A 26947-nucleotide genomic window follows, 5' to 3' on the forward strand; every position below is an offset into this window, starting at 1 on the left:
TTTCTTTTTGGTGTGCACCAGTAATTGTAGTAAAAGAATAAGGGGATTAATGGACTCTTTATACATTTCAATGACAAAAATTCATAAAGGTTAGCATCAAATTCAACTGTTCTCCATTTACAAGCATAAAACTTACCATAATACCCCCCAAACACATATATAAAGAATTATAGTTTTAAAATCTATAAAAAGTAAAAAATATACAGTCAGAAGATCTAACTCTTATTCAAATCTTTAATATAAAATTGTAAACATTTATTTACACAAAGGAAATGTGTATAACAAAATTTTGAGCACCCTTTTCAATTGAATCGTGGTTTTTGGAAGGCAGTGGATGTTGCACAGTGACACTCTCACCTTTCCTACCCAACCAAAACCGCAGTTTATAAATAAAGCCATGGGCGGCTGGCTGGGTACAGTTCAGGGGAGATATGTTTTATTGCTCTGAAGCTGCAGCAAATGGAAAGCCCAAGTGCATATACAGACGGCTACATGTGAAAGGGCACAAAGGCAAAGCCCAGCCCTACCCATGCACCTACGGACATCTAAACCGTATTTTCATTTCCATTGAACTGTTTCCACTTTGTTACAGTGATACTGTATTTCCAACAGTCTGATCGCATTATGTGGACAGGGACCAAAACCAGAAGCAACGGCTGTTTTTTTTCTATCAGGTTAAATGCTGTTCGGATCCTGTTCACATACGAAGACCAATGGGCATTATAAGCCAGTTCGCCTAGAATCATGCTTCATTTTACTTCGACAGTACCATGAAAAGGCCCTATCATCAAATCTAGACACCTTCCTGAACAAACCCTCCGGTCAAGCAGAGCAATATCCACCTTTGCTTCCAGAAACAGTGGAGGAAAGAGGACATCTGCATTTTCCTGGACGTTTAGCTGGATTGCCTTTTTGGTAGTAATAATGCAAACAGCAGATGTTCTTTTTCTCCAATTAAGAAATCACAACTGGATGGATTGTATTTTGACTTATTCAAAACAAAGTCTGTGTGCAAAATCTACTAAAAAACAGAGCAGATTTCACCACAACCTAACCAGGGAAGAAAGAAAAGCTGCATCTTACTACCCTGTTATATCTCTCAAGTGTTTGTAAGGGGGAGAAAAAACTAGTGACATTGAAGGATGCCACTGAAGTTATGAGGTCTCAAGTACCCCCAATAGGAAGGGAAGGCACACTGGTGCAAAGGTAACCCTTAAAAATAAAAACACGGCCAACACTCCTTCCCCTGCCATTGCTAGTCTATCTATACTCTTCTAATGACACTTACCTTGGACCAGTTTTTGGTTTAAATTAATAGTAAACCAAACTCACTAGCTCTTTTCTTAGATTGGCAGTATAAGAAACGTTAGCATCAGTTATTTGCATCTCAACTATTTATTCTAGAAAATATCAGAAGTGTCAACGACCAAAGTCACTAACACCTTCGTCTTCCCATCCAAAGACAATCTTTATGTTCTCTTTTCAAAAGCTCTACGAGAGATTAGTCTGCTTCAGTGAAGTTTTATCCACTCTTCAACGGTGGGATCCACTGATCAATGCACGTCTTTCACCAACAGTTCAACATGATACAATATCAAATCTGTTCAACAGAGCGTAATTCATCCACACTAGGTAAGTGTGCTGGACAAACCATGTTCCATGCATATTTGGAAAGGGTTAAAGTATTAGTGTTAAAAAGCAGTTTTTAAAAGTGCAAATTGTCTCATAAAGGAGCTGCAGATACAGTAAAATATTTTCCTTCTTTGAAATCAATGCTATCCTTCACTTCCCTTCACCCACTCTGGAAAAAATCCTCCTCTCATGCATCTCTGCAGTAGAGAAAACTCCTGAAGCAGCCAGTCTGTGTTGAAGGAAAATTGCTTTTAAATCACAATGCTGGGTTTGGTTAAAAAGTTTAAAGGAGTTTTCCAAAAAAGTGGATTTAGAAAGGGAAGAGGTATTTGTGCATTTAAAACAAAAGCTTTCAACTCTATTTTCATTTTAAAATAAAGGTTAAGGCAAGGTGGTTTCGTGGTGGATAATGGATTTTTTTTGGTAGAAAGTAAGGACTTTGGAACACTGACTGTTCCCACTGTGGTTTTTGTCCTTTCTGGGACTGACCCCAAGATATGGATAAGAGCTCTCCTTGGGCTGAGCTGAAGAACCAGCATCTGCTTCAAGGGATATTAAAGAAGTAAACCCTCCAGTCTATAGAAAGATTATCAATCTCATAACCCAGTATTTAAAAAAGAGTATTTAAAGGGGGAGACTTCCATATTGGAGCAACCCTGATCCAAGTATTCTCCCAGGCTGCCTGTGCTGTTATTGCTGATAACGACTTTCCGCCTCTCAGCCAAATTCTTTTTTCCTCATTTTTTTAATTCTGAAGTGACAAAGTCTTGTGCTCATTGCATCGCTGCTAACTTTGGGGAATGAACTCATCTCAAAAGTTAGCTTTACTTTTTACAACACAGAAAACTAGATGAACTGTCATGAAGCGAAGCCTTCATTTAAATAAAACTACCTTTGGAAATAAGTTATGAAGAAACAGGTGCAAAGTAAATGGCTTTACAATTCACGTTAAACCTACTATAGTTTAAAAGTTCTCCCATAAGAAATTCCCCCTTTAAACACAGCAAGGTACAAGCCAAGAACTGTGCCTCCCTACAACAGAGTGCAAACTGCAGCTTAAAAGACTACAATCTATTAAGACGACTACCTAGACTAACTGGCCAGGTTTTAATACTTTCATCTATTACCAGCATCTAGAAATATTTACTGTGAAACATCACTTGCTTACTGAAAATACAGGCACATGCTTCAGCGATGGGGAAAAGAAACAATTCAAAACATTTTGCAAGCGTACTTAGGTGCGATACAGCCTCTTCTCAAATAAAAAGTCAGAAGTTTGATGGACAGTACTATAATAGCATCTCAAGCTTTGAACAAATAATGATTGCAAGTAATAGCTGCAGGAGACTAAGTCCTACACACAATTTGTGCAACTATTTGTTTTCTTTCTGCACTATTTCTGTGGAATTCTGTTTTATTTTTAAATAATTAAAGAATTTAACTTTAGAACACCGCAAGTGAGATTTCTGAAAGGCTGGCTAGGATGCGCACAAATTTTTTTTGACCTGTTCAAGTGTGCAACTCCTTAGAGACACCAAGATAAAGCGCACTGTTCCTGTAGACCTGCTTGGTGCGCCATCACCACCTATCAACACTCATTGAGAAGCAGCTCCAGTCCCTTTCCCAACCGTTTACCTCTAATGCCTGCATGACTCAACGCCACAGGTTTTTTTGGTCCAAATGTTGTTTAGATTTCATGAAATAATTAAAAAAAAAAAAAATAGAACCCCCACACCCGGCCCTATTTTAATGAGTTCCTAACAACTCATCCAAATCATTCATCCACTCCTCTGAAGTCCTGTTTTTCAGCAAAGAGTCTATCAGGTCTGTGTCACCAGTTAAATTCTGAAGTCCGTTATTGCCCGACTGGCCACTGTAGGCAAAAGGCAGCTCTTGACTGGTTGTCCTCACAGGGTACCCTTGACTACAGTGAAGATTCCCTCTGCTGGGCATTTGCTGATTTGGATTCTGGCTGAAAGCATTCAGATCTGGAACAGTCTGGTTCATGCCAGGCAAGACTTGCTGGGAGGGTACCTGCTGTGGGTTTGTCCGCTGCTGCGCCCCTAAAGATGACGACAACAGCTGCCCAGAGACAGCAGCATTCATGGAGGTCATCGGCCGGCTGGTGCTGAGGCTTACCTGAGGCATTCCTTGGGCAAACTGCTGGTTGGCCATCTTTAGATGAGTTTGCTGCATGTGGAAAGAGGAGTTGGTAGTAAACGGTCCTAAGCCACTGTTCGCTTGTGTCTGGTTGTTCATATTAGGGATACCCTGGTGCTGCCAAGATGGATTTTGGGCCCCCATAGCAGCTGGTACTCTTGCCATCTGTGGCTTAGATAAGGTTGGATTCAGCGCACCTTTATTGTGCTGCTGAGAAATACTTGAGTTTGCTAAGGTGTTCTGGGCGTACGCAGCAGGAACGGCAGCGCCCTGGCCCAAGCTGCCTTGTCTCTGCATGGGTGGCTGTCCGTTGGCACTTGGAGTTGCGTGCTGGGGAACCATCTGTGTCATACCAGACGCCAAGTTGTATAATCCCCCTCGCTGAATGTTTTGCATATTGGTATATTGAGTCACCCCTCGGTCCTGCTGACTGGAGCCCGACGGGAGCGGAGGAACAGAACCGTGTCCAGGTCCCATCTGAATCATGTTTTGGGTCTGAGGAAACATCCGTGGACTACTGGAGCTGGACTGTCCTAAATTATTGACCCCCGGCATGGCTGAAGATGACCCTGAAATACAAAGAAATATTTTGTACATTAAATACCTCAGTTCAACCAAACCCAAGTGAGGCTTGTAGACACTATAATCCAGAAAGGAGGTGCAGCTGCATTTGTATAAACCAACCTACGCAGCCAACACACAGGCAGCAGGACTTTAAGGAGTGTCAATTCTTGCTCCATTTAGCACCTCCACCTTGATCTCAAACACAGATATGCCAACGTCCTAAAAAAATCTGAATACCACTTCTAAGAGTCTGGCATCATAAATTTTTTTAAATTCTAATTTTTTAAGGCAGGACTCTGATATTTCTTTGTGAACAAAGGTATACACACATATTTTGAAGTGCATGCACGGTTTGCTAGGCCGTTAAAAAATACCACTTACTGTACACACACTGTCAGTTGTTCTGTGCATACACTGTGTATCTCATATTGTACAACTGTCAGGTTTCCAGTCCTGTGTTTTCACAATTCCATAAATTTCTTCTATTTTATATAACTTTCAGAAATCTTTGGTCAAGTATCTTTTGAATTTCCATAATGAAATATTTGCTATGTTAATATGCAATACTGATAGCCCAGCAAGATGATTTGCAAACGTCTTCTCAGCAAACCAAAAGAAGTCCTTTGTTCTTGTAAATTCAGACTAAAAAAGCTCCTTCCTGTAGAAGAAACAGGCCTCTACTTAAAGGAAAAAAAAAAAAAAAAAAAAAGAGTACTGTGAAGCATAATGCATAATCCACTCCCCTTCTTACAGTCAACCAAGGAAAACCTACCTACACTGGTACTTTCTCTACTTTCAAACCAAAAAGTTATAGAATTTTTTCATATTTTAAGACAGTTGAGGAACATTGGCTCTTCATTATTATTAATTCAATTTTTACTCAAATATAATTTTATTCAAATATAATTCAAGTTAAAATGGAATTAATTACAAAAGCACACCATAAAAACACCAATGTTGCCAGAGGTGTGGGGGAGGTCTCACTGAAACTGTACAGTGAAGAGGTAGTGCACATACCAGGATTTAAGATGCAAAAAAAATAGTTACAATCACCATAATAAGGAAAAAGTAGTTTTAGTAATACTGATGTTCATTAGAGCAAAACACATTCTATTTCTAACAGGTGCACTCCTGCATTTCTATAGAAAAGTGGCAGTAGAAAAAAAATGTTTCAGTGCAATATTTGAAGGATGCTACTGATCACTGTGTTAACACATAATCCCTTTGTATTGGTGTCAAGTTTTTTCAGTTCAGTAACAAAACCCAGTCACAGCTCTACTAGACGCTGTATAGTCACAGACACCGTCAGAACAGGGGTATTACATTTCTATTTGCATCCTTTCCCTTCTGTGTTTATTTCTGTGGGAAAATAGAGAGTAAGGAAACAAAACAAAGGGATTAAGCACTATTTTGTACTTCAGGTTTATGAAAAAAAGACAAGTGGTTTCTTGATGCCCTCTAAGTAGGGATTTTTCAAGTAAGGAGACAAGTTTTTACCGTTCTCTAGTTTTTCCACATTCATGAAGCTATTCCAGCTTAACACTAACAACATTTTTTATTTATCAGTGCTAATGCACTGAAGACATATCAAGCTGCTTCTCCTACAAAAAAAACCCAAAACGCATAGGACACTAACACGTAACAAAGAGAACCTGAAGTGCATTCCCTTCTAAATGTAGGAGGGATAAGAATATGAGAGAATTTTAAACTCATCCTTGTAGAGGAGTGAAACAACACATCACTTATTTTCCTGTAATGAGGGCATGTGATAGATTCAAGTAGTAGAGAAGTTAGGCTTCAGAAAAAAACCCTTGAATCCTAATACATGAAAGTTAAGGAGAATTTACAACCTGTAAAGGGAAATGGTAGTAAAAAAAGGTCTTTAGAAAAATGAAGGTACTAAAGAATGTTACCCATTTCCAAAGCAATACTAATAATCAGAAGCTTAAGTTGCCCCAGATATCTGGGACAGGGGAAGCTGTTAATTTGCAACTGAATCAGGGTATAGGCCTAAAAGTTTTAAGGCACAGTGACGTGGGAAGATGTTGTAATAAATTAATTAAAAGCTATCCAATCCAGGAAGCTCGAAGACACCTTGCTTTTCACTCCTGATATTTTTTCTGCCATTATTTCAATTGCCACGTTTGCTTACCTGTGAACTGTCCAACCTGTTGCTGATACGGATTCTGCGGCTGATCCTGATATTGGGGAGGTGGTCGAGTCAGGTGCCGCTGCAGCTGCTGCTCTTGCTGCTGCCGCTGTTTCTCCTGAAAAAGGTTCAGTGCAAGACAATTAGACAACAAGTCCCTTCCAACTGAAATAGTCTATTCTACGTCAACCTTTTTCCAAGGGTGATGATCTTGGATAAAAACAAATTATCTGCATACTTTAGTGCAGAGCTGGTAATTACAGGGGCTTCTGCAGCCTTAAAGTCACGTTACACCTTTGTTCTCAAGGTTCAAACAGAGTCAGTTCAATCTGATGAGTGACAGCACCAGGAACTCGGACAACAGGACAACAGTACGTTCTACAGGAATTACTGCAATGCGTGTCTGAAGCCTTTAAAACACTGAAAATCTGATATGTTAAGTCTTTTAACCAGTAACATAATCAACAGGCATTTTTAGCAATACTCAAAGACACTGACAGGCACAAAACAAGCACAAGTGAGTATGTACAAAAAGAACTCGCACTTCTTTTTCTTTTTAGCCCTGGATCAATTCATTTTAGACCTATCTTTAGAAATTAGAGTACAAGTCATAAATATCAAAAAAGTTGCAGAGAAAAGCAAAAACTGAACACATAAATATTTTCTAGCCCTTGTTTTCAATAATGAAGAAACTATACACAAACCTTTGTATACCACAGGTATTCTGAGAAGATTATGGGAAACTGCAGAACTAAGTTTATAATAGAAGCTATACAAGTTTTGTTAACACTATTCAAAATCATTTTCTTAACAACAAACCAATGAATTCAAACAAACCCTAGTAATGACTCAAAATAACCTTAAGAAAGCACATTCAATTTGTACCTATTTGATGACAAAAACATCTGAAAAATAAAATAAGCAAATTGTCTATTACAAAACTTTTGCAGAAAATGAAATTTAAAGCCTTGAGGGGAATGTCGAGAGTGTATGCACATGCACTAACAGCACGCTGAGAGATCCTGACAGTTTAAACAGACAACAGGCTGCTTGTACAATACGAAACATATCGAGCAAAGCATTTCTGCCTCTTCTTCCTAAGATTTCTTTGACTGGGCTGAAACTCCAACCTAACCAAGTAGCGATACAATGCACAACTACCTACTTATATAAAGTGGCACAGAGCACAGAAGAGGACTGAAATTCCCTACCAAGAGTACTGGGGTAAAGACACAAGCAATAAACCTTTAAAGAAGAGAGAAGTGCAATGTAACAAACGGGCAGATGCATATCACTGCCATCCTTCTGAAATGTCTGCAAAGCAGCAGCTGTTGAGACACGCAGAGGAATGAGGAGGGAAGGCTGCCTGACAGAAAGGACCTGCTGCTTGCAGGACCAGTCAAACCTGAAAGAGACTGACCACAGAAGCCAAGGAGAGATGCCACAGTTCTGAGAGAAGCCAAGAACCGCAGAACTTGGCTCAGGAAAAAAACAAAACCAAACAAAAAACCAAGGCAGAATACCAAATGCAAGGCAAGCTTTAGTGTCACAGGGAATGGCACTGAAGCTGCCTGAAACTATAATTTTCCTGCAAAATAGATATCCACTGATTCAGAAATCTTTCTGACAAACTACATCCAGTATCTTGTGTATCCAAAGAAATAAATATCAAATTAGAATGCTAACAGGATTTAGCTTAAGTGGGCAGGACAAGCTCAAGAAATGTGGCAAATGCAGCATCCAAGCCTGTTCAGCTCCAAAGCAAAGCTGCTTCTTATTTGGGATCAGAGTTCCAGTATCACTATAGAGATGCAGATCACAGAATCACAGAATGTTAGGGATTGGAAGGGACCTCGAAAGATCATCTAGTCCAATCCCCCTGCCAGAGCAGGAACACCTAGGTGAGGTTACACAGGAAGGCGTCCAGGCGGGTTTTGAATGTCTGCAGAGAAGGAGAATCCACAACCTCCCTGGGCAGCCTGTTCCAGTGTTCCGTCACCCTCACTGAGAAGAAGTTTCTTCTCAAATTTAAGTGGAACCTCTTGTGTTCCAGCTTGAACCCATTACCCCTTGTCTTACTGTTGGTTGTCACCGAGAAGAGCCTGGCTCCATCCTCGTGACACCCACCCTTTATATATTTATAAACATTTATGAGGTCACCCCTCAGTCTCCTCTTCTCCAAGCTAAAGAGACCCAGCTCTCTCAGCCTTTCCTCATAAGGGAGATGCTCCACTCCCTTCAGCATCTTTGTGGCCCTGCGCTGGACTCTCTCCAGCAGTTCCCTGTCCTTCTTGAACTGAGGGGCCCAGAACTGGACACAATATTCCAGATGAGGTCTCACCAGGGCAGAGTAGAGGGGAAGGAGAACCTCTCTCGACCTACTAACCACCCCCCTTCTAATACACCCCAGGATGCCATTGGCCTTCTTGGCCAATGTAGACCTTAGTTGTAGTTACCATAACTAGGACAGGAATAAAATATTTTCATAATTCTGATATTTACTACAGCAACATGTGCTGCCTAAGCAGCAGCAAATAGGTAGAAAAAAATATTTTAACACTGAGATATGCTAATTATCACCCTGCTAATACACCACCTCAGTGTTCAGAGAGGTTCGATGTGTGTTACGTCCATTATTTAGCTAAGGAAACCTGAGCCACAGCTCTTAGAGCTCTAATATTTGTCATTCACCAGTGATGCAAAAGTACAAGCAGGATGCTAACACCCCATACTCCCCTTCTCCCCACCTTCTCTCAAAGAGTATCTGTTGGTTAACATTTTGGAAGAGTAACGATTAATAATTTTTGACATTTGATAACATACAAGGCACCAAAAACTGAACAACTTATATATAAAATAAATCCAATACTTTTAATAAGTTTATAGATCACAGAAATCATATAGCAAATATTATTTTAATCGAAGATTTGGGCATTCTTTGTCTTCAGTCTTTGGTAATATATTTATCAACGTAAACAGTATTTCCACCACGATATTCCCTTAGCCCAAATTGTATTTTTACCCAAACATCAAGTATCTTCACCAATGTTCACACAATTTTCTTTGAAACACTGGCAAGCACATTCTTATGTTTCTATCTACACTGGGTCAAGAACTGAAGGGGCTTTTCCATCACCTCAATCTAGTCCTCAATTTTAGCACAAGTCTCTAAGCGATCAAAAAAAGCTATTAGGTAGGACTTGACACAGCCACAGCTCCACGATATTGCAGATTCTTCCCTGCAAAATGTGGTCCCCAACCAAGATTTCACATATTTTCAGTTCAGAGGAGGCTGTATCATTTTTCTTTCTTTCTTAAATAAAGCTTCTGATGGACAGTTGCTGCAATAAATGTCAAGATGTCCACACACACCCACTACCTGACCTTCTCTTGCCATCTCTATTTTCCAGACTATTATTATAGTGAAAATCCTATCTACTAGGATAACAACTGCCACCTTCAAAGCTGAGAACATTGAGATTTATCACTCTTTAACAGTGCCGAAAATTAAGGCAATAACACAGTCCCAACTGTTATCAGTTGAAGGACTCCAGAGCATTTAAATTTTGTTGTTGTTAATTCTCAGGGATAAATGCAGTTTTTTGGTTATTCTTCTTCCTTTCTTCATTAAAGCACTGGCTCCTTCTTTTTTTCCTCCCATTATCCTCAAAGATGACACCTTCCACAGTTCTTCCTTGCCCTTCCCTCCATTAGCGTCGAAGACAAAACTTTTCAGCAGTAGAGATCATTACACTTTTTCCAGAAGATCTGAATACCAGGGTCTCTCTGGGTCTCACAAATCACTGAAAAATTCATCTTCCCCTTCCCTTCAGACTAGATACTGATAATTTCTCTGTATGCACAGTGACAGTGCCTGGAATATGCCTGCGTGGACTTTTAAAAATGCAGAAAAGCACCAATGACGCGAAGAAGGCCCTTTGGGCTCATTCCCAGCTGAAAGACTTGCAGAAGTTTTAAAGCTCAGGAAGGTTCACACAAGGAGCCCGTTTCCCTGGGAGAGGCTAAAGCAGCTTTCTGCACTCTGATGGAGAGCAGAGTTAAATTCTTTTGGCAGCATAAGATGCAATTTGGATGCAGATGTCTAATTATTTTCCTCAAGTAAACAAGTGAAAGATGTTTTAAAATTTGAAACATGAACTGCTGTGGATCTCACAGGGAAGAAAGGCGGTAAGCAGAATGAGCTTATGGAGTCCCTTGCTCATTGCTTCCATTTTTAAAGCTCTACAGAACACATCAACAGTACCCTGACCTTATATTTTATTTTTGCTTTGACTTCACTTGCCTTTCTTCTTTCACAAAGAATTACACCATCGCTGATACCTTCTCTCCATGTAGGTATTGTCTTGCATTTTCACACTATTCAGTTCTACTTGTTTTGTTCTTTTTGTTCACCACAGCGCCTTGTTGCAACAGAAAAAAAAAAACCTCGGCAATCAAGCGCTACGTGTTTGGGTTACTTGCATAGAAACAGCAGTTATACTTACGATACCAAAGCACTCTGCAGTTTACATTCCTTATTTTGTAATGCAATAACTATTTGACAAAACCTCAAATGCTGTTTCAGGCCAAAGCAAATGAGTGCAAAGGAAAAAAGTCTGCTGGCCCCTCTCACCTGCTCAACCAGAAGATGTTGCTGCCTCTGCTCCATCAGGAACTGCTGCTTCTGCTGCTCCATGAGCAAGTGCTTTTGTTGCTGCTCCCTCTGCTTCTGCTGGTCCATCAGCATTTGGTGCTGCTTCATCGCTGCTGCTTGCTGTTGATTGCTGATATAGGATGGGTTGCTGTGGTTACCTGCCATGGAGACACTGGGAGCCTGGGCACCCAGGCCAGGGCCTGGGACGGAAACAGGAACGCGAGGAACGTTAGCAGAAGGGGTTTGATCCTGCAAAATACAGTAAAACAGAAAGAGGTTAGCCCTCCAGAATTCAGAAACTGTATGTAGTTACACAAACAAGGAAATGCACTTTCATAGTGATGACCACAATTTGTAGTATTTTTATCATTTTACAGGATAAAGGAGAGACAAAATCTACCCAAGGAAGGGAACCGTAACACATGTCTAAAAAAACAGAAGTCATCAATTATTGCTTATCTGTGCATTTGCTGTTTAATAAAAATCAGATCGGTTCTCTTTAATTTGTCATCTTTATGCAATAACTTCTTCACTTGTGAAGCTTGTAAGGGAAAAGGCAAAGTGCGATACAGTTTTCAGTTAGGCTAATTAAAGACATCCAAAAAAACATCTGTGAAGTGCCAGGTGCAGAAGTGACAGTTCAGTGTCAAGGTCAGAAGCTCCACAACATTCAGGAACAGAGGATTTAACTTCAGTCTCAAAGTACTTCCCCAAGTCCAGCTCAAACACGGGTGTACAGCTCTGTGTGCTTCTGCTCAGCCCGAGGAACGGCATCGGTTACCAACAGCAACTCAAACACCAGCTTCAGTCAACTTCGGTAGCAGCTTTTCAAACACTACGTTTTAAATTTTCCTTATACAAAACACTTATTTAAATCCTGCCTCTTCTGTCAACATTTAATTCAGCAAGTGCTTTTCTATCCCCCCCCAAAGTTGCTTTTTTTTAGTATCAAAGTATTTACTATTTGCAGGTGAAAGGGAAGAAGGGTATTACTGATCAAAATGAGTCTTAACATACTTTTCCAGCAATTCAACCATCACCATATTCCGCAGAGAAAAATACTACTACAGATAAGCCTGTTATTATTAATTTTTCATAACTCTGCTCTTTTTGGAGACTGGAACTTGGGATAAGCAAAAATAACATGAAATTATTATCATGAAGGATCTGACACTGTTCTCTCTGTACCAGCAAATCCATTTGAAATGTGACAGTTTTATCATTTTAAGCACACTTCAGCCTCATCTCCAGTTACACAAACAAATACTACTTTCGAGTTTAGAATTCAGCTAACGGGTTCGGCTGTTGGTTCTCACTCTCTGCAGTTTGTAAGAAATCACGAGTGAAATATAGGTAAAGCTGTGCTAAGTTGTTCTACATGCAAGCTTTTGAGAAATTCTCCAGAAGCGTCCATCAGTATTTCTGTTCATTCAGTGCAAGCATGGCAGTGTAGGTGCAAGGTCATCCTCATGTTTTTCAGGGAGGGGGAGATGTGACACGCACAATCATCTCTTTTCCATTTTTCTTTGATCAACATGTCTTTAGATTGTTACTTCTGCTACCTTTTAAAGAGATTAACATTTTGTGCCTCATAAGGCACACACTGATCCCATATTTTTATTTGTATGCCAGTGTGTTCTTTACCACAGACTAATCGGATCTCTCATGGCTTTTTTGTTTTGTTGAGGGAATGTATGACTAGAGTTGGATCTCCAACAGCTTTTGCTAGAGGAGCTTTAATCCTTATAATAGAGACCTTTCTTCTCAACAAGCCCTCTAGTGTGTGCATTGCAAGCACATTACAGAATCCCAATGAGCCTATACCCTCCATCCACTACATACATTTTCACCTGCAGAATACCTGTAGTATCAGTTTTATATAAGGCAAAGCAGCAGCATCTGGAATTTTCCTTAACGAGAAAACCTGAAGCATATTGCTTCAGGCAGACAAATATTACTGTTACTCATGCTTACAGATCTATTTCTCTCCTATCCCATGCTTCCTCAATCCCCAGAGTCTTAACCAGTAACAAATTCTCAGATTTGAAAAGTCCCAAGGAACACCCAAGAAATCAGGAATGCAGCCCCCACTTCCAACTCTCTTCAAAAAGCAGCAACTGAAGGTATGTCTTTTTATATATAGTAAGCCAACTCTGACACAAGTAAGGACTAAAAAGAAGGTAAAGAAATCAAAGCTTCTTTGAGAACACTGTTTAACACTACAGTTTTGCACCAGTTAATTTAGGCAAAAGTTTACAAAGCATCTATTTATCTTCGTAAGTAGAAGCTTCTATGAAGCACGACATAATTTGTCGCCCACAAAATACATTAAGCTGGAAATCACGCATTACCACATGACTCAGAACCCAGTATTAAAAAAACCATCCCCAGCGGAAAACAGAGTTCTTGATTCTTGTCTCAGCTGATTGCATATTATAATTTTCTTCTTTAAAATCATGCAGCAACTGTTTTGAAACAATACCAGATAATCTGTACTCTAGTCTTATGGATCCAACACCCTTTCGCAAAACCTTAGATCTGCTACTAAACAAAGGTAAGAAAAGCCAGAACATTCACCTGACTGTGCGGTAGTCGGTAGGCAATGTTTCCAGACTTGGGTTTCAACAGGATCATCCCATTTTGGTCATCGCTCACATGAGCCAGTGGTGCCTGCTGGCGGTGTTGGATGTAGGCCAACATGGGGGGCTTGTTCTGCCCAGATACCGGAACCCCCTGTTCACATTCTGCTTTGTAATGTGAAAGGGGTTTGGTGTTCCCATAGTCCAGCATCGAGCCTTGACTATTCACAGCGTTCTGGTTCAAGCTGTTTTGCTGATGACCTAAAATGTTCACATGGTAATTGCCTCCAGCTCTCGGCGAGCTTTTGTTTCCCATATTAGGCATCATGAGTTTTTGATTGTTGAAGTCTGGCTGGTAAACTGACGGGCTGGTGGGGTTTTCCATGGTATATGGGACAGCCAGTGGACTATGAGAAGGCCCAGACTGTTGCCACGTAGACATTTGATTTGTTTGGTGGACTTGTGAAGCTTGTTGCTGGTTCTGCAACATCTGGTCTCTCTTCTGCTTTGCAGCAATCTGCTGAAGTTGATGAGCAGAAGACATTTCTTTGGCACTTCCTGCACCCTTCCCAGGTAACAACACATTGGGGAGAGGCCTCTGGACGTTCTGAGAGTGGTTTGATGCCTGCATCATGGGCTGATTAGGATTTTCAGTCATTGATTGACTGGAAGGCTGAAATATAGCCTGAGAACTACCAACCGCTGGAGAAGCGGCACTTACAGGTACAGAAGGAGCACCAATAAACGCTGGACCTGAAGAAGTGGATCTAACCTGAGGAGATCCCATCTGTTCCTGTTCAAAGGGTGCTGGGGAAAACTCAGTCTTTATGTTAATATCTTGTGGCAACGGAGTCTGTGCAGCTGAATTTGAAGAATCTGCGTCTTTTTTCTCTTCAAAGTCTTCGTTAAAGAGATCCTTCATGTCTTCATCAGGCACTGATCTATTAAGCTCCTCAATAAGTTCTTTCCATTCTTGCTCATTAAGATTAAGATCAGGCATCAAGTTATTCTGCGAGATAGAACCCCCTGCTCCAGCAATCATACATGGAAGATCATCTACAGGCTCCTGCTTCAGCTCTTTGTTCAAACTCAGAGGAAATGAGTCATCAGCATCACCACCTCCGTTCATCTGCAGGTTGGTATCTGGAAGACACTTCTTGCTGATGCCATCCAGCCCCATCGGATGTTTTCCGTTAAGCTGTAAGGTATCTCCGCTGCCAGATTTCTTGTCAAGATGATGGAGTGGAGACACAGGGGGCATTCCATTGGAAGAACCACTCACTCCACCAAGACCATCATCACGACGCAGTTTCTTGGACACAGAAAAGACATCACCGTAGCCATTCTGCTGGTCTCCATTCTGCGGGGAAGCAGCACTATCCAGCTTTCTTTTCACAGTCTCATGGAGCTGCTAAAAAACAAAAGAGTTTTAGTTTAGTTTTATGTTTCATAGATTAGGATTTTTATTTCTTATGAGAACACTGTTTACCTCTAAATAAAGCATTTTAGGAAAAAAAGCAGTTAGATCTGTGCTTTAATAAGATTTGTTTTACAAGTTATCACTTGAGATGACTTCCCTTCTACAATCTGTTAGGGCGGACTTCCAAAAATATGTACTGCACCAAACAGAGCCATCCTTCAAACAAAACCAAAAGCTGCCATATACTTTGACAATAAGAAGTTGAGAAATTGCTGTGAACCAGAACATACTATGATTTTTCCTGTTCTAAATGCAAAGACATTGAAGAATGTTAAGATTCAAATTTTGTGAATAAAACCATGTATTTTATTTTGCCCATGTACACACAGTAAAATTGTTCTGTAACACTGCTTTATAAAGCAGTCTCAAATTTAAATATTTAGAGGAAAAGAAAACAATTTCTCTTGCGATTACAATTTTTAGAAAAGAACTACACAGATACATTTTGTACACTATCACATTTTTGGTTCTAAAGCGAAACCCGTTTGTCACTAAGTGACCACCGTTTCACACTTATGTAAAATGCAATTCAGAGTTCAGTCCATTCTATCACAGCAGAGTAAGTCTGTTCCTTTCTCCCAGAGTATTTGCCAGCTGCTCCTCTCTGCACTGTGACCACCAGAGCACCAACCAGCCCAACAGCTGGCTTCTCATGGCCAGCGAACGCACATATTCTTTTTCTCATAGTGCCACCTAGAAGCAAGTGGAGGGTACAGCAATAGTAACAAGCAGAGTTTGAGAGACACTGTTCAGCTTCTTTCCTGCCAGCATGCTTTCAAACATAAGGTTCTTTCCAGTGACGTCAAGAACATCTGAAAACAGCATTTACACACACATCAAAGATGACTATAAACTCTTCCTTCCCTCATGTGCATTCTGTAAAAAAACAACAGTTGTGCTTTGCTTGTGCTGGAAGCACCGCACCGCACAGCCAAACCTGACAGGCAGAGACGCTGCTCAAAGGGAGCAGTGGGCTCAGAAAGCTCTGCCAGCTCCTGGCGTGTCCCAGATCCCTTTGTACGTCCCAGCAGGAGGAGAATCCCCACAAACAGCTGCCCAGCTGCAGCCTGGTTCACCCAACAGCACGCTCAGATGGCAGAAAAGCAGCTCGTTAAACAAACCCCAGGACAAGTATGCTTATTTTAATATTACTTGCAGTTTCCAGGATGCAAGTCCACTCACCCTTGGGGAAAACTGTCTCATCCAAGAACAAACGGGAAACCTCAAGACCTCGGCGCTCAAGCAAGAGGTTGTGTGTAGAGCCAGCATAAATTATCAGAAGAATTTTACAGCACTTGCCTGGGCAACACCATTCTTTGATTTAATGATGGGAGGACTGGTTCACAGTTAACTGTAATTTTTTTTTTTTAAACAGTCTACAGTTAGCTGACCTTCAGAAAAAAAAGCAAAAAAACCCCCCAACAAACCACTATTTGTTTAACGCTTTCAAAGGTAGCAGCAAAATCATATGTTTATCTGAGGGACAGACTGTAGGTTCCCAGGAAACTATGATCTTCTAGATCGTTCATGGAAACAGCAGAGTAGTGAGAGTAGCAGAAGACCTGCTAAGATGAGACGAGTACATCTGAAGTGGAGACTGGAACTTGAGTTCTCTTCATCTGAACATTAGGTCTACAGCTTGGAGTAGCAGACCTCGAGTGAATTTTTCAAATACTGGCTTGGGAAAAAAAACTATGAAATTTTCCTTGTTATGTAAAAAGGCAAAACTAACACCAGAAAACTTCAACTCAATCACAACATCTGGCTTTCAGTCACGTTTCCCATTGTTTACACAATACTCCAACCGGGAAAACTGAAGCTGAAGGTGGATGAGTAACCTGCTCAAGGTCGTATGATGAGTCAAAGTTTGGGAATGGATCCTCCTTAATTCTAAATCATTAGGGGAAAATGCACTCCCTGAAAACTGACATAAAAGTAATAACTTGGTTTTGTATACTGAACATATTCTTCTCAATTTCTATATTAAAACCAAATGTATGCCCATTCTGGTCACTGATATAATTATCATTCTTATAGACAACTCAAGGCAATGAGGATTTTGGTGGCTTTATAGTGAAAATTGCACACAGCTCTTCACAGGCTGCAGAACCCACCTCGGTTGCTGGACATATATTGCAGAAGTTGTTACGTGCTAAGGTCTTTGCTGCTGTACTCTACCATTTGCAATGTATGCAGCTAACTCGTCTAAAATTAAGTCATCCGTGCTTATAAACTACATTTACTGTAGCCTAGAAAGAGACACAGACCCCTAATATCCATCATAGGCTCCTTCCCTCAATAAAAACATGTAGGGACTTTCATATCTATGTGGGTTTTAACACTCATAATGCTCAGATATCTGATTCTTGGTGATATCCTGACTTCAGTTGCTCTAGACAAAGTCCTCCTTTCACCTAAAACTACATTCCTTTGTCAGAAAAGAAGATTAAATAAAAAATAACTTAAATAAATTCACAAATGAAGTAAAATTTGGAGGTGACTGCTTCCAGCCTTGCTTCACCTCAGCTAAATCTAAGATTATTTGAAAGATATCCTACATATACACGACAGCTAAGAGACACATAAGAGAGAAGAAAATCTGCTTAACTTCTACCCTCATCAGAAAAGACTGAACTCAGTTTGTAACCAGGACACTTAATTTCTGAATTTTAGAAGCTATTCATCAAATGCACTTGCATCCTAGTTCACTTTTCACATTAAGAAGAGTCAGGAGCACACTTGGATATTATCGCAGTGAGTCTACACTGAGATTTATGCTCCTGTAGTTACACTATCTACAATATAATCAGCTAACCAGCTTAAAACTAACCTAGTAACCATTTTCTACCTCCTTTCTTCTCTCGAGAAAAGACAGCGTTACAAAAATTTGTGGGAGCCAAAAGTTACCGGTTCCTTCTCCTCTGCCATTACACATACATTCTGATACCTTTTATTTATTCATATTTAATTTTGAGTAACGGAACCTGAAATTCTCACACCAAATACAATTATATAACTACTCTTCAAATAATGCAACTTTCTCTTGTGGAATTAATTTCTTATATGCATTTCTTACATATTATCTCAGATCTTGATTTCATAACAGAAAAAGGAAATATTAAATTCAGTTCTTCCCCAATTTGTCTGTATCTAGCCAAATAATCTGGTTTTATGGAAAAAAACCCCAAGGACTATGTGAGACACAAGTCAGACTACAAGCTATCTACATATCAAGCTGCTCCAACAGAGTTCTCAAGGCAAGAAAAACCTGTTCTCTTCTGCCAAAACTCAAAAAAAAAAAATGCTGACAAAAGTAAAGCATAGCTTGCTACTCACTAGGAAAATCCCTTTAGCTTTAATTTTATTCTCCACTATCACCCTGTGAGGCACAGTGGCCCTCTGCTATGCTGTCCCTGGTTTTCCTAGCAGAATCAAGCAATTTTATTTGTAACGCAGGAACTGACCATTTCCATTGTCACCAGATCAGATACAGAAATGTATTCCCATTTTTCCAGCCTATTCAACTTCCCAACAATAGATAAACCTCCAAGATCTCTTTAGCTTTGCCTAAAACTATTATGCCCAAAAGCATTTATCCAAAGTATTTAAGCTCTGTGTGCAGAGAACAGTGCACAGCAGGGGATGCACACAAGCCTCAGCCCCTCGGCCCACGACGGGACATGGAGTTTCTGAAAGGGCCACAGGCTGCACCTTCTCCACATCACATCAGAGCTGCATTTTATTCACACCAGCAAGAGAGTCTTCAACACAATAATAAAGACATTTATTTGGCAGGAGCGCACGTGCAAGTCGGGCCCTAACCGTCGGTTCCTCACGTGAGGAACACAAACACAAACCCCTGGTGTCACCCAGCACAAGAGACATCCGACACCAGCGGCCTCTGACCATATAGCCCCTAGGACATCCATGCTGCACCCGACTAGGACAGAGGATCGCAGTGCCAGGGATGGACACATGCCCAGCAAGACAACAAGGCTTCCATCAGAAAATGGGCAACACACAATTTTGATAAGCTATGTTCTATCTCAGTCTTAAACCCAGCAGTTTTACCACCCCGATGCTCAGCCACATTGAGGTCGCACGCGGGGGCAGCTGGGGAGCTCCAGGAAAGCTGTCTACAAACTGCCATGAGCCTCGTGAGAAGAAATGGGAAAAGCTTTAAATCTTCATCTCCAGCTCTTCTGTTAGCACTGGCAGAGTCCAGAACTTCAGAGTCCAGTGCAGCACTCTCTGACTGCCTTGGGAAAGGGGCATGAACAAACAGCTGATCAAAACAGCAGCACAAAGTTTGTTTGATTTTTTTTTTGTTTGGTTGGTTGGTGTTGTGGGGTTTTTTTCGGTTGGTCGGTTTGTTTTGGTTATGGGGTTTTGTTTGTTTCTTTAAAAATAAAAAATATTATTCCCACCTGGACACATTGCTGTGCGATCTGCTCTGGTGAACCTGCTTTTAGCAGGTGGGTTGGACCAGATGATCTCTTCCAACCCCAACCACTCTGTGATTCTGTGATTCCAGAAGTCGAAACAGTGTGAAACACTCAATACCTGAAACTAGTTTTAGATAACAATCTGAAACCAATGACATTTCAATGCATCAGAACTTAGCAAGCATGAAAGTTCAGTTCACATTGTTCGCTTGAAAGCAAGAAACCCTTCACAATGCAGAATTATTAAACTGAGGACAGTCAACCAAACTACTTGTGTAAAAATCCAATACGCTGTTATACTCTCTTCAGTTACAGGACTCAAAGTAAATATATATATATATATATATATATAGAGCTATAATTTTTTGTATTTTATTTGGAATAAGTTTACCACTTCAGTCTCAGAATTAAGTTATGTCTACAAGGATTTGTCATGAAATACCAGCAGGAGAATTGTAACGCTGGTCATTTTCAAAGAATAAATGCTATGTTACTCTAGAAACACCATAAAAATCTAGTTCCAATGTGCCTCCTAGCTAGATACCAGCATTCTCACCTAGAAGGGGAAAATAGAATATATCCATTTTTCTGCCATGGAAGCGATAGGATAGCAACAGAGAGAAGCTCCCGTGAATCAGAGCTTACAGCAGGGCCTCTACAGACAGAGATTCTCCTCTCCTGCCTGGTCAAGGACAGGAGCAACAAAGATGAAAACCTCTTAAGCTGGAACAACAATGCAAATATCAGAAACGGCTGTGTATGAATTTTTTATAGAAAACATTACGTTTTGACTACACGACATGCTAAGAACTCCCCATTTACTGTGCATCTACCCACAGCTTCCAAGGCTGCACTCCCCCTGCAAGGAAAGCATTTTATTACCCAATGTGTTCCTGCATTCCACCGTGTTGTCAGAACCAAACTGCTGGACTAATTTTAATTTTGACTTTAATTCCAGCAGACTTTTGTATTTGGGTGACTGCCTGCTGGAGTGAAGAAGGGCTGTGGATACACAGGTCTATAAATATCCCAAGCCTGCATTAGTCACAAGGGGCAGCTTCTGCTACAGGAATTGTTCTGCTGCATCAAAAAAACCTGCTGTGCCTTCAGCTGCAACGCCAGATCCTGCACCTCACTTGAACTTGAACAGCAACGGATCAGTCGCTCCCAGATGCTCAGAATTTAGGAAGCATCACTGCATATCTAACTAATCTAGTACGGGAAATGTTTCAAAGATACAACAATACCTCACATCGAATTAAAAGGAGACAGAGAAAAACCTGTCTGAGTTGTTGGGCAACAAACTATCAGACTTGTCAGCAAAAACAAACAATGGTGGCAAAGACTACACTGCACTATAGTTATGCATAAATAATGTGGAAATAATTTGCTATTTCTGTGGTAAAACATAATTTCAGAATTTAACATCCCTATACCACAGCTTACACAAAAATGAGGTCTTCCGAATTGTTAGTGTACCAGCCTGAACTTTGTTGGTGGAATGTTATTAATGCTTGTCAGTACAATCCAGGCAATCTATTCCCTTTAATTTATTACTCTAGGTCTTTTCAGCCAAGAAACATTGCATTGCTTTCTTTATACTTGAGCTTATTTTTAAAATTTTTACTTGGTGCCTTTGCTTAAATTAGCACTTAGCCATTATTAATGTAAAAACTTCTATCATTCCCAAACAAATGCTGGTCTGCTCTTCAGCTTTAACACAAAGCATTCCCAGGACAGGCCACCGACCAGACCTCCTCTGCCCATTCCAGAAATACCGTTTTGTGGTTTTGCAGCAGTCCTAGATGAAGCAAGCCCTCTACACGACAACTGCTCTCGGGTGGGGAAAAAAAACCCAGCAAGAAACATGGAGCAGGTCTCCTTCCAAGAGACCACATCATAAAACAAGGAGTGGAGATGAAAATCCAGATCCTGCCACTCTCATTTGCATGTCAAGGAAACACTTTCTGTTCAGCTCAGTGACACACTATGTTACAGTCTATCAGAGAAATACAAGGAAGCCCATCTTCTCTGCAGATAATTTAAACGGCATATAAGAATGAACCGTCTCATATCAGAACCTAGCAAAGAGGAAAAAATGTGCTATGGGACAAGTTCTTTCACTTCACAACTTCCTTGTTTCTCAAAAATACAGGATTAACGCAGAGGGCAACACATTATCCAGACACTAAGCATCTTCTACTTTGAACACAGTCTCAATAATGTCATCTTAAACAACAGAAATATGAAGTTAATTTCAATATTTGAATTTACCATTAAATAATGGTCTCGAAATTAAAAAAAATAGGAACCTAATACGTTTTCTGTCTTTTTTCTCAAATGACAGACAGGCCTACACGGTGCACAAATCATCCAAGGTATTTCTGTATCAATACTGCATTCTCTCAGTTTCTGTGGCTCAACTTTAGAGCTGCATAGTAAGAAAACAAAGGATGATCTGCCCCTTCTGCCTGTAAACAAGATTCATCCAGCTTCAGGATCTAAACCTGAGAAAAGATTAATGGAAGAGAAAATACTTGATTGTGGCCATATGAAAAATCATACAAGATGTGAACAAGGAAGCAGCGGTGCTGTCCTGTTCCCCACAATGATTCAGAATCTGCAGAAGATGCTCCGAAGCATCTGGGAGTGCAAACATCTCCCATTGTCCACATTTGCGGCAGTGCAGCTTCACATCCTTGTATGCCAAGCCCTCAGATGCTGGATCATAACCCCTTTACATTTGCATGAGTTGCTTTCGCTTTTGAGGATTCAAATAAATGCTTCATTAGCTTTCAACACAAAGTACCAGTTTTCAAGAGAAGATTCATATGCAGCTTCATGGAAAACTCTGGATCATAACAGCAGGGATAGCTGATACAATGCATATTTCACTGATGTAGCAGCATTCTTTTGAAAGGAATGTGTCCAAGATATTTTAAAACAAGATAATTTTGGTGTTCATCCAAACTTTATTGAATATTGTAAACCAAACCCATGTCCTTCCCGTAAGGAGCACATGCTTGGTCTTGATAACAGCTACATAATTGCTAGAGGTAAAATACCAACCTAGAGAAATTAGCAGCAAAGGTTTTTTGGTGGTGGTGTGGTGGGGCTGGGTTTTGGTTTTTTGTTCTTTCTTGGTTTTGGGGGGTTTTGTTTTTGTTTTAAACTTGAATTACTAAGCAAACCAACTTTATACCCTAGTAACGAGGTGATGAATCAGCAGCTGCAATTAAGCTCACAGTCATGTATCCTGGGAAGGAAACAGCAGGCCAGCACGAGGAAGAGTCATTCATACACTAAAACCCTCTTCTGTTGTGTAAATTGGCCACTGGCAGCAGCTTCCTGTACCAGAAGGGCTTCCCCAGATGTGCAGTGTTTCAGAACCTCACTGCTGAGAGCGCTCATTATAATGGACGGTAATTAGATCAAATCCACATCCAAAGCAATTTAAAAGAAACAACACCAATGAATTAAAGACGTCTTTCTTTTAGAAGATCAATATGAAGACGTGTAGTGGCAGTTTAAGCAACAGGATTTCACATGCTAAAGAGGTCTGGGTGTAACAAAAATAGGCATTATTAATGGATAGAGCCCCATATGCAAAAAGCCTTAGAGCCTAGACAGGAAATAAAGAGAAAACCCACTAAATCTTCAGATAATAAAATATGAGTTTGAGTCACTTTTGTTCTGACACAACTTTATACTCAAGATCAGTCTACTAAACAACGGCTACCTGGAAAGTTTTACAGAATCACTGGTCAGGAATGCACAAGGTTTCCTCGCTTCCTCAAAGACTCTTCTTTAACGACTGAAGTGCTCTAAGTGTGTCACAACTATCTTTGCCCTCAGAGAAATCAGTATGTCCTAGATTCTCATGTGTATATTAGAAAGAGTAGAAACAATTTGGCTGAACAACATTTTCAGTTCATCTTGTAAACACTACAAACCGCACACGTGCTGCCTGGTGCCAGTTACATTAAAGCTGATATCAACGTGCCCCATGTTTCACTATTTCACATCATGCTGGTCATACCCAAGTACGGAGTAAGCTCTATCATGATTCCATTTTAAAATAGTAACTGATGTCCCAGACAGCAAAGGATTGCACCCTCCTTTGCTTCTAACCTGACCAAATACACATACCATTTTAAAAACATGATTGAATCTATCTGTTAACCTGGAAATGTCTCAGGTTAATCCAGTATCCCCTTTTAAAGACACTTAGAACAGTACTGTATCATTTTCGTGAAGGCCACCATTTACAAATAGCCAGTTTTAAGATAGACAAGTATTAAGACAGGCAACCTTTACGAGGTTATCCTACTAACCTACATTACTGCCACATTACTATATAGCAGTATACTTAAAGGGTGCAGAATAAGTTAAGCAATAGCTATCTTGATATACAAAGAGGGTTGTATGAATATATCCTGACAACCAGAAATGCTAGAGAAGCCAGAGAAACATTAAGATTTTGAGTTAAGCCAGTTTTTAATGGGTGGAGTGGGATTCCCATAGTGTTCACACCCACTAGAGTGGCAAATAAGCAGCTGCCTTTCCACAGAAATTCTTTCCAATATGCACCACAATTAATACACATATTATTTGTCTTAAAAATTCCACTGCAGTAATACGTATCTTCTTATCAAGTGAGTCCACTAAAACCCAACGGCCTAAATTAAAGATATCAGCAAGCAAACAAACAAAAAAATCTAAAGCCACTGCAGTATTAATGCTCCCCTGACAGCTCCTGCAGGGACGTTTTAGGTGAATTAGCCAGAAATACCACTCTCAGAACATTACTCTGAGTTACTGTAAGCATCACCAGCCACCCCTACTCCCAGCTCAACAGGCACCAGTGTTTATGTCGCCTTCCGGCGCGCAAAGGCGACAAGAGAGAAAAATAAAACAGCCCTTATCAGCTGCGAAGTTGGAACAGAGCAGACACGAGCACCCTGCAAAGCACCGCCAGCCCCAGCCCTCCCACCACAGCCCTCGCACCGACCGGGAGGGCTCGTTTTCCGCCCTCCGCTCGCCGCCAGCCGGGCACGGCCGCACCGACCGCCGGCTCCCTCCACGGCCCCAACCCGCCGGCGCGGCCCTTACCGCGATCAACGTGCTGCTGCGGCCGTGCTGCTCGCCGCTCGCCGCCTCGGCCTCCAGCCCGTTGGCTCCGGTCCTGTCGGCGCTTCCCGCGACGGCGGCGGCCGGCGGAGGGGGCGCGGGCGGCGGCGGCGCCGGGGGCGGCTGCCGGTGCTTGCCGGCCCGCTTGGCCTTGGTCTGCAGGCAGCGCTGGTGCAGGGCGAAGGTTTGCTGGCGCTCCAGCTCCAGGCGCTCCGGGGACACGGCCTGGTAGCGGGACTCGCAGGCGCTGTGGTGCCGCCGGCAGAGCTCGATGCGCCGGCGGAGCCGCTCCATGACCGCGCTGTGCCGCGGCACCACGAACTCCGCCATGGGGCAGGGGGGCAGCACCATGGACCGGAGAGCGAAGGGGGCGGCAGCCGCCGTTCACCGGCTCCTCACGCCGGCCCCCGCCATGGCGGGGACTCCCCACCTCGGGCCTTCCCCAGCCTCCGCCGCTCCTCCCCCTCCCGCGGGCCTCACCTGGGCTCCCCGCCGGGCTCGCCCCCGCCCCGGTTCCTCCCCCCGGCCCGGCCCGGCGCCCTCTCCGCTCCCCCCCGCCCCACTTCCTCCTTCTCCCCCGAGGCCGGTGCCGCTTCGCTCCCCCCCACTCTCCCTCAACCCTGCCCGGCGGCCGCTGCCCGAGCACCCCGGGGCCCGCCCGGAGCCCGCTCCGCTGCCCCGCGGCGCGGCCCGGCGGCCGCCGCTCTCAGGCACGGGCCGGCCCGAACCCCTGGCTCCCCATTGTTATCCGCGCCGCCGCCATCTTGAAACTGTTTTTCCTCTCAAGAGCCGAGTTGAGAACAAATAGGCGGAGCTTCCTGGGTGGTGGGCGACGTCACGCCGCGTAGCGCGTCACGAGCCGTGAGGGACATCCGTCGGAGCCAATGGGAAGGCGCGGAAGCGCGAATTGAGCAGCAGAGGCGTGGGCGGGCAGAGCGGCGATCTGGAAGTGGCGTCCGGCGCGTTTAAAAGGCACGAGCAGGGAGGGGCGGGGCGCCGGCGCAGCCACTCAAGCGCGGCGGGAGGCGGAGCCAGAGGTGATTGACAGGGAGGGGACGGCGGCGGCGGGAGCCCCCGGCCCCGCTCAGCGGCAGCACCAGCCCCTAAACAGGGAGAACAGTCCTGGAGCAAAGAGTCACCGATCACCTCACGGCAGGGGATACCGCCACCTCTTCTGACATCCCCATCCAAGCCTGGTCCCTCGAGGTCCAACAGAGGTTACAAAGACCAAGGCAGTTGTAATTAGACAAAGCAAGGCAAACAGGTTTAAGTTTCTTTATTGATTAGTTTTTACAGAATTGGTTTTTTTCCAAGTTGCATCAACAGGTACCTTTTTGAAATGGACAGGTCATTTCTGCAAGTGAAATCACAGTCCTTGTTCAGCAACAATGAAGAGAAAGAAAGAAAAGGAAAAAAAACCCCACAACACAAAAACCCCCCAAACAAACAAAACCCACTACTCTTTGAAACCATGAGGCAACACTATTCCGGGGGAGCAGCGAGGGACCGAGCCCCACATTCAGCAGCACAGCGGAGCTCTGCAAGGAAGAGCAACAGCCACCACAGAGATGTGCGGCCACCAGCAGTCAGCACTGGCAATAATCTCTCCTCGAGGCCAGGAGTCAATCCTAAAGCCAGACACTGACACTGCATTGTATTATTGCTGCAATAACTCGCTCTTTGCCAGACACAGAAAGGCCGGATCACCTCCAGTGACACAGGTTACCTGCAGCTTCACCAGCTCCCTGTACTGAGCATCAGCTCCAGGAGAAAAAAAAAAAACCACACATTTTCAGCATTTCTACCGCCTCGTGTTTCACACCCTGTCTGCACCTACTTCCGTATGGTTTTGTTCTGATTTACCATCTCAGTCTAACCTCCCGTCTTCAGACACAGCAAATGCCTTTCAGAAGCTCCCACTCTGGTGCACAGACACAAAAGCCCCAAACATACCTTCAAGTGTTTTTAACAATGCCAAACCTAGTTCACAGGTTACAAACAGGTAAAGCTTCAGTACTTCAGAACCGGAGCTGCACTTCAAAAAGTACTCAGAATAACCAGATATTATTTAAAGCCTCAGAGGAAAAAAAATAGCTAAGAGTGATTCGAGGTTAAACTGAGCCACCCAAGTCAGAAAGCAGGATAAAGAGTAAC

At 42.3% G+C, this 26947-nt stretch overlaps 1 protein-coding gene across 2 annotated transcripts; it reads right to left on the bottom strand.

Moving 5' to 3' along the window:
- Positions 1-25262, bottom strand: MAML1 (mastermind like transcriptional coactivator 1). 2 transcript variants are annotated; one of them, XM_065643771.1, is made up of 5 exons: positions 24776-25262; positions 13737-15146; positions 11139-11408; positions 6509-6623; positions 1-4361 (listed from the first exon to the last, which is right to left on the bottom strand). In XM_065643771.1, the coding sequence occupies exons 1-5, from the start codon at positions 25142-25144 to the stop codon at positions 3379-3381; spliced, it is 3147 nt and encodes a 1048-aa protein (XP_065499843.1). In that variant the 5' UTR covers positions 25145-25262; the 3' UTR covers positions 1-3378. The 2 variants fall into 2 exon arrangements, with proteins under 2 accessions (XP_065499843.1, XP_065499842.1); XM_065643770.1 differs by having other exon boundaries at positions 13737-15149.
- Positions 25263-26947: the final 1685 nt, after the last annotated feature.

The sequence above is a fragment of the Caloenas nicobarica genome, chromosome 13, assembly GCF_036013445.1.
Source record: "Caloenas nicobarica isolate bCalNic1 chromosome 13, bCalNic1.hap1, whole genome shotgun sequence".
In the NCBI taxonomy this organism is placed as follows: domain Eukaryota; kingdom Metazoa; phylum Chordata; class Aves; order Columbiformes; family Columbidae; genus Caloenas; species Caloenas nicobarica.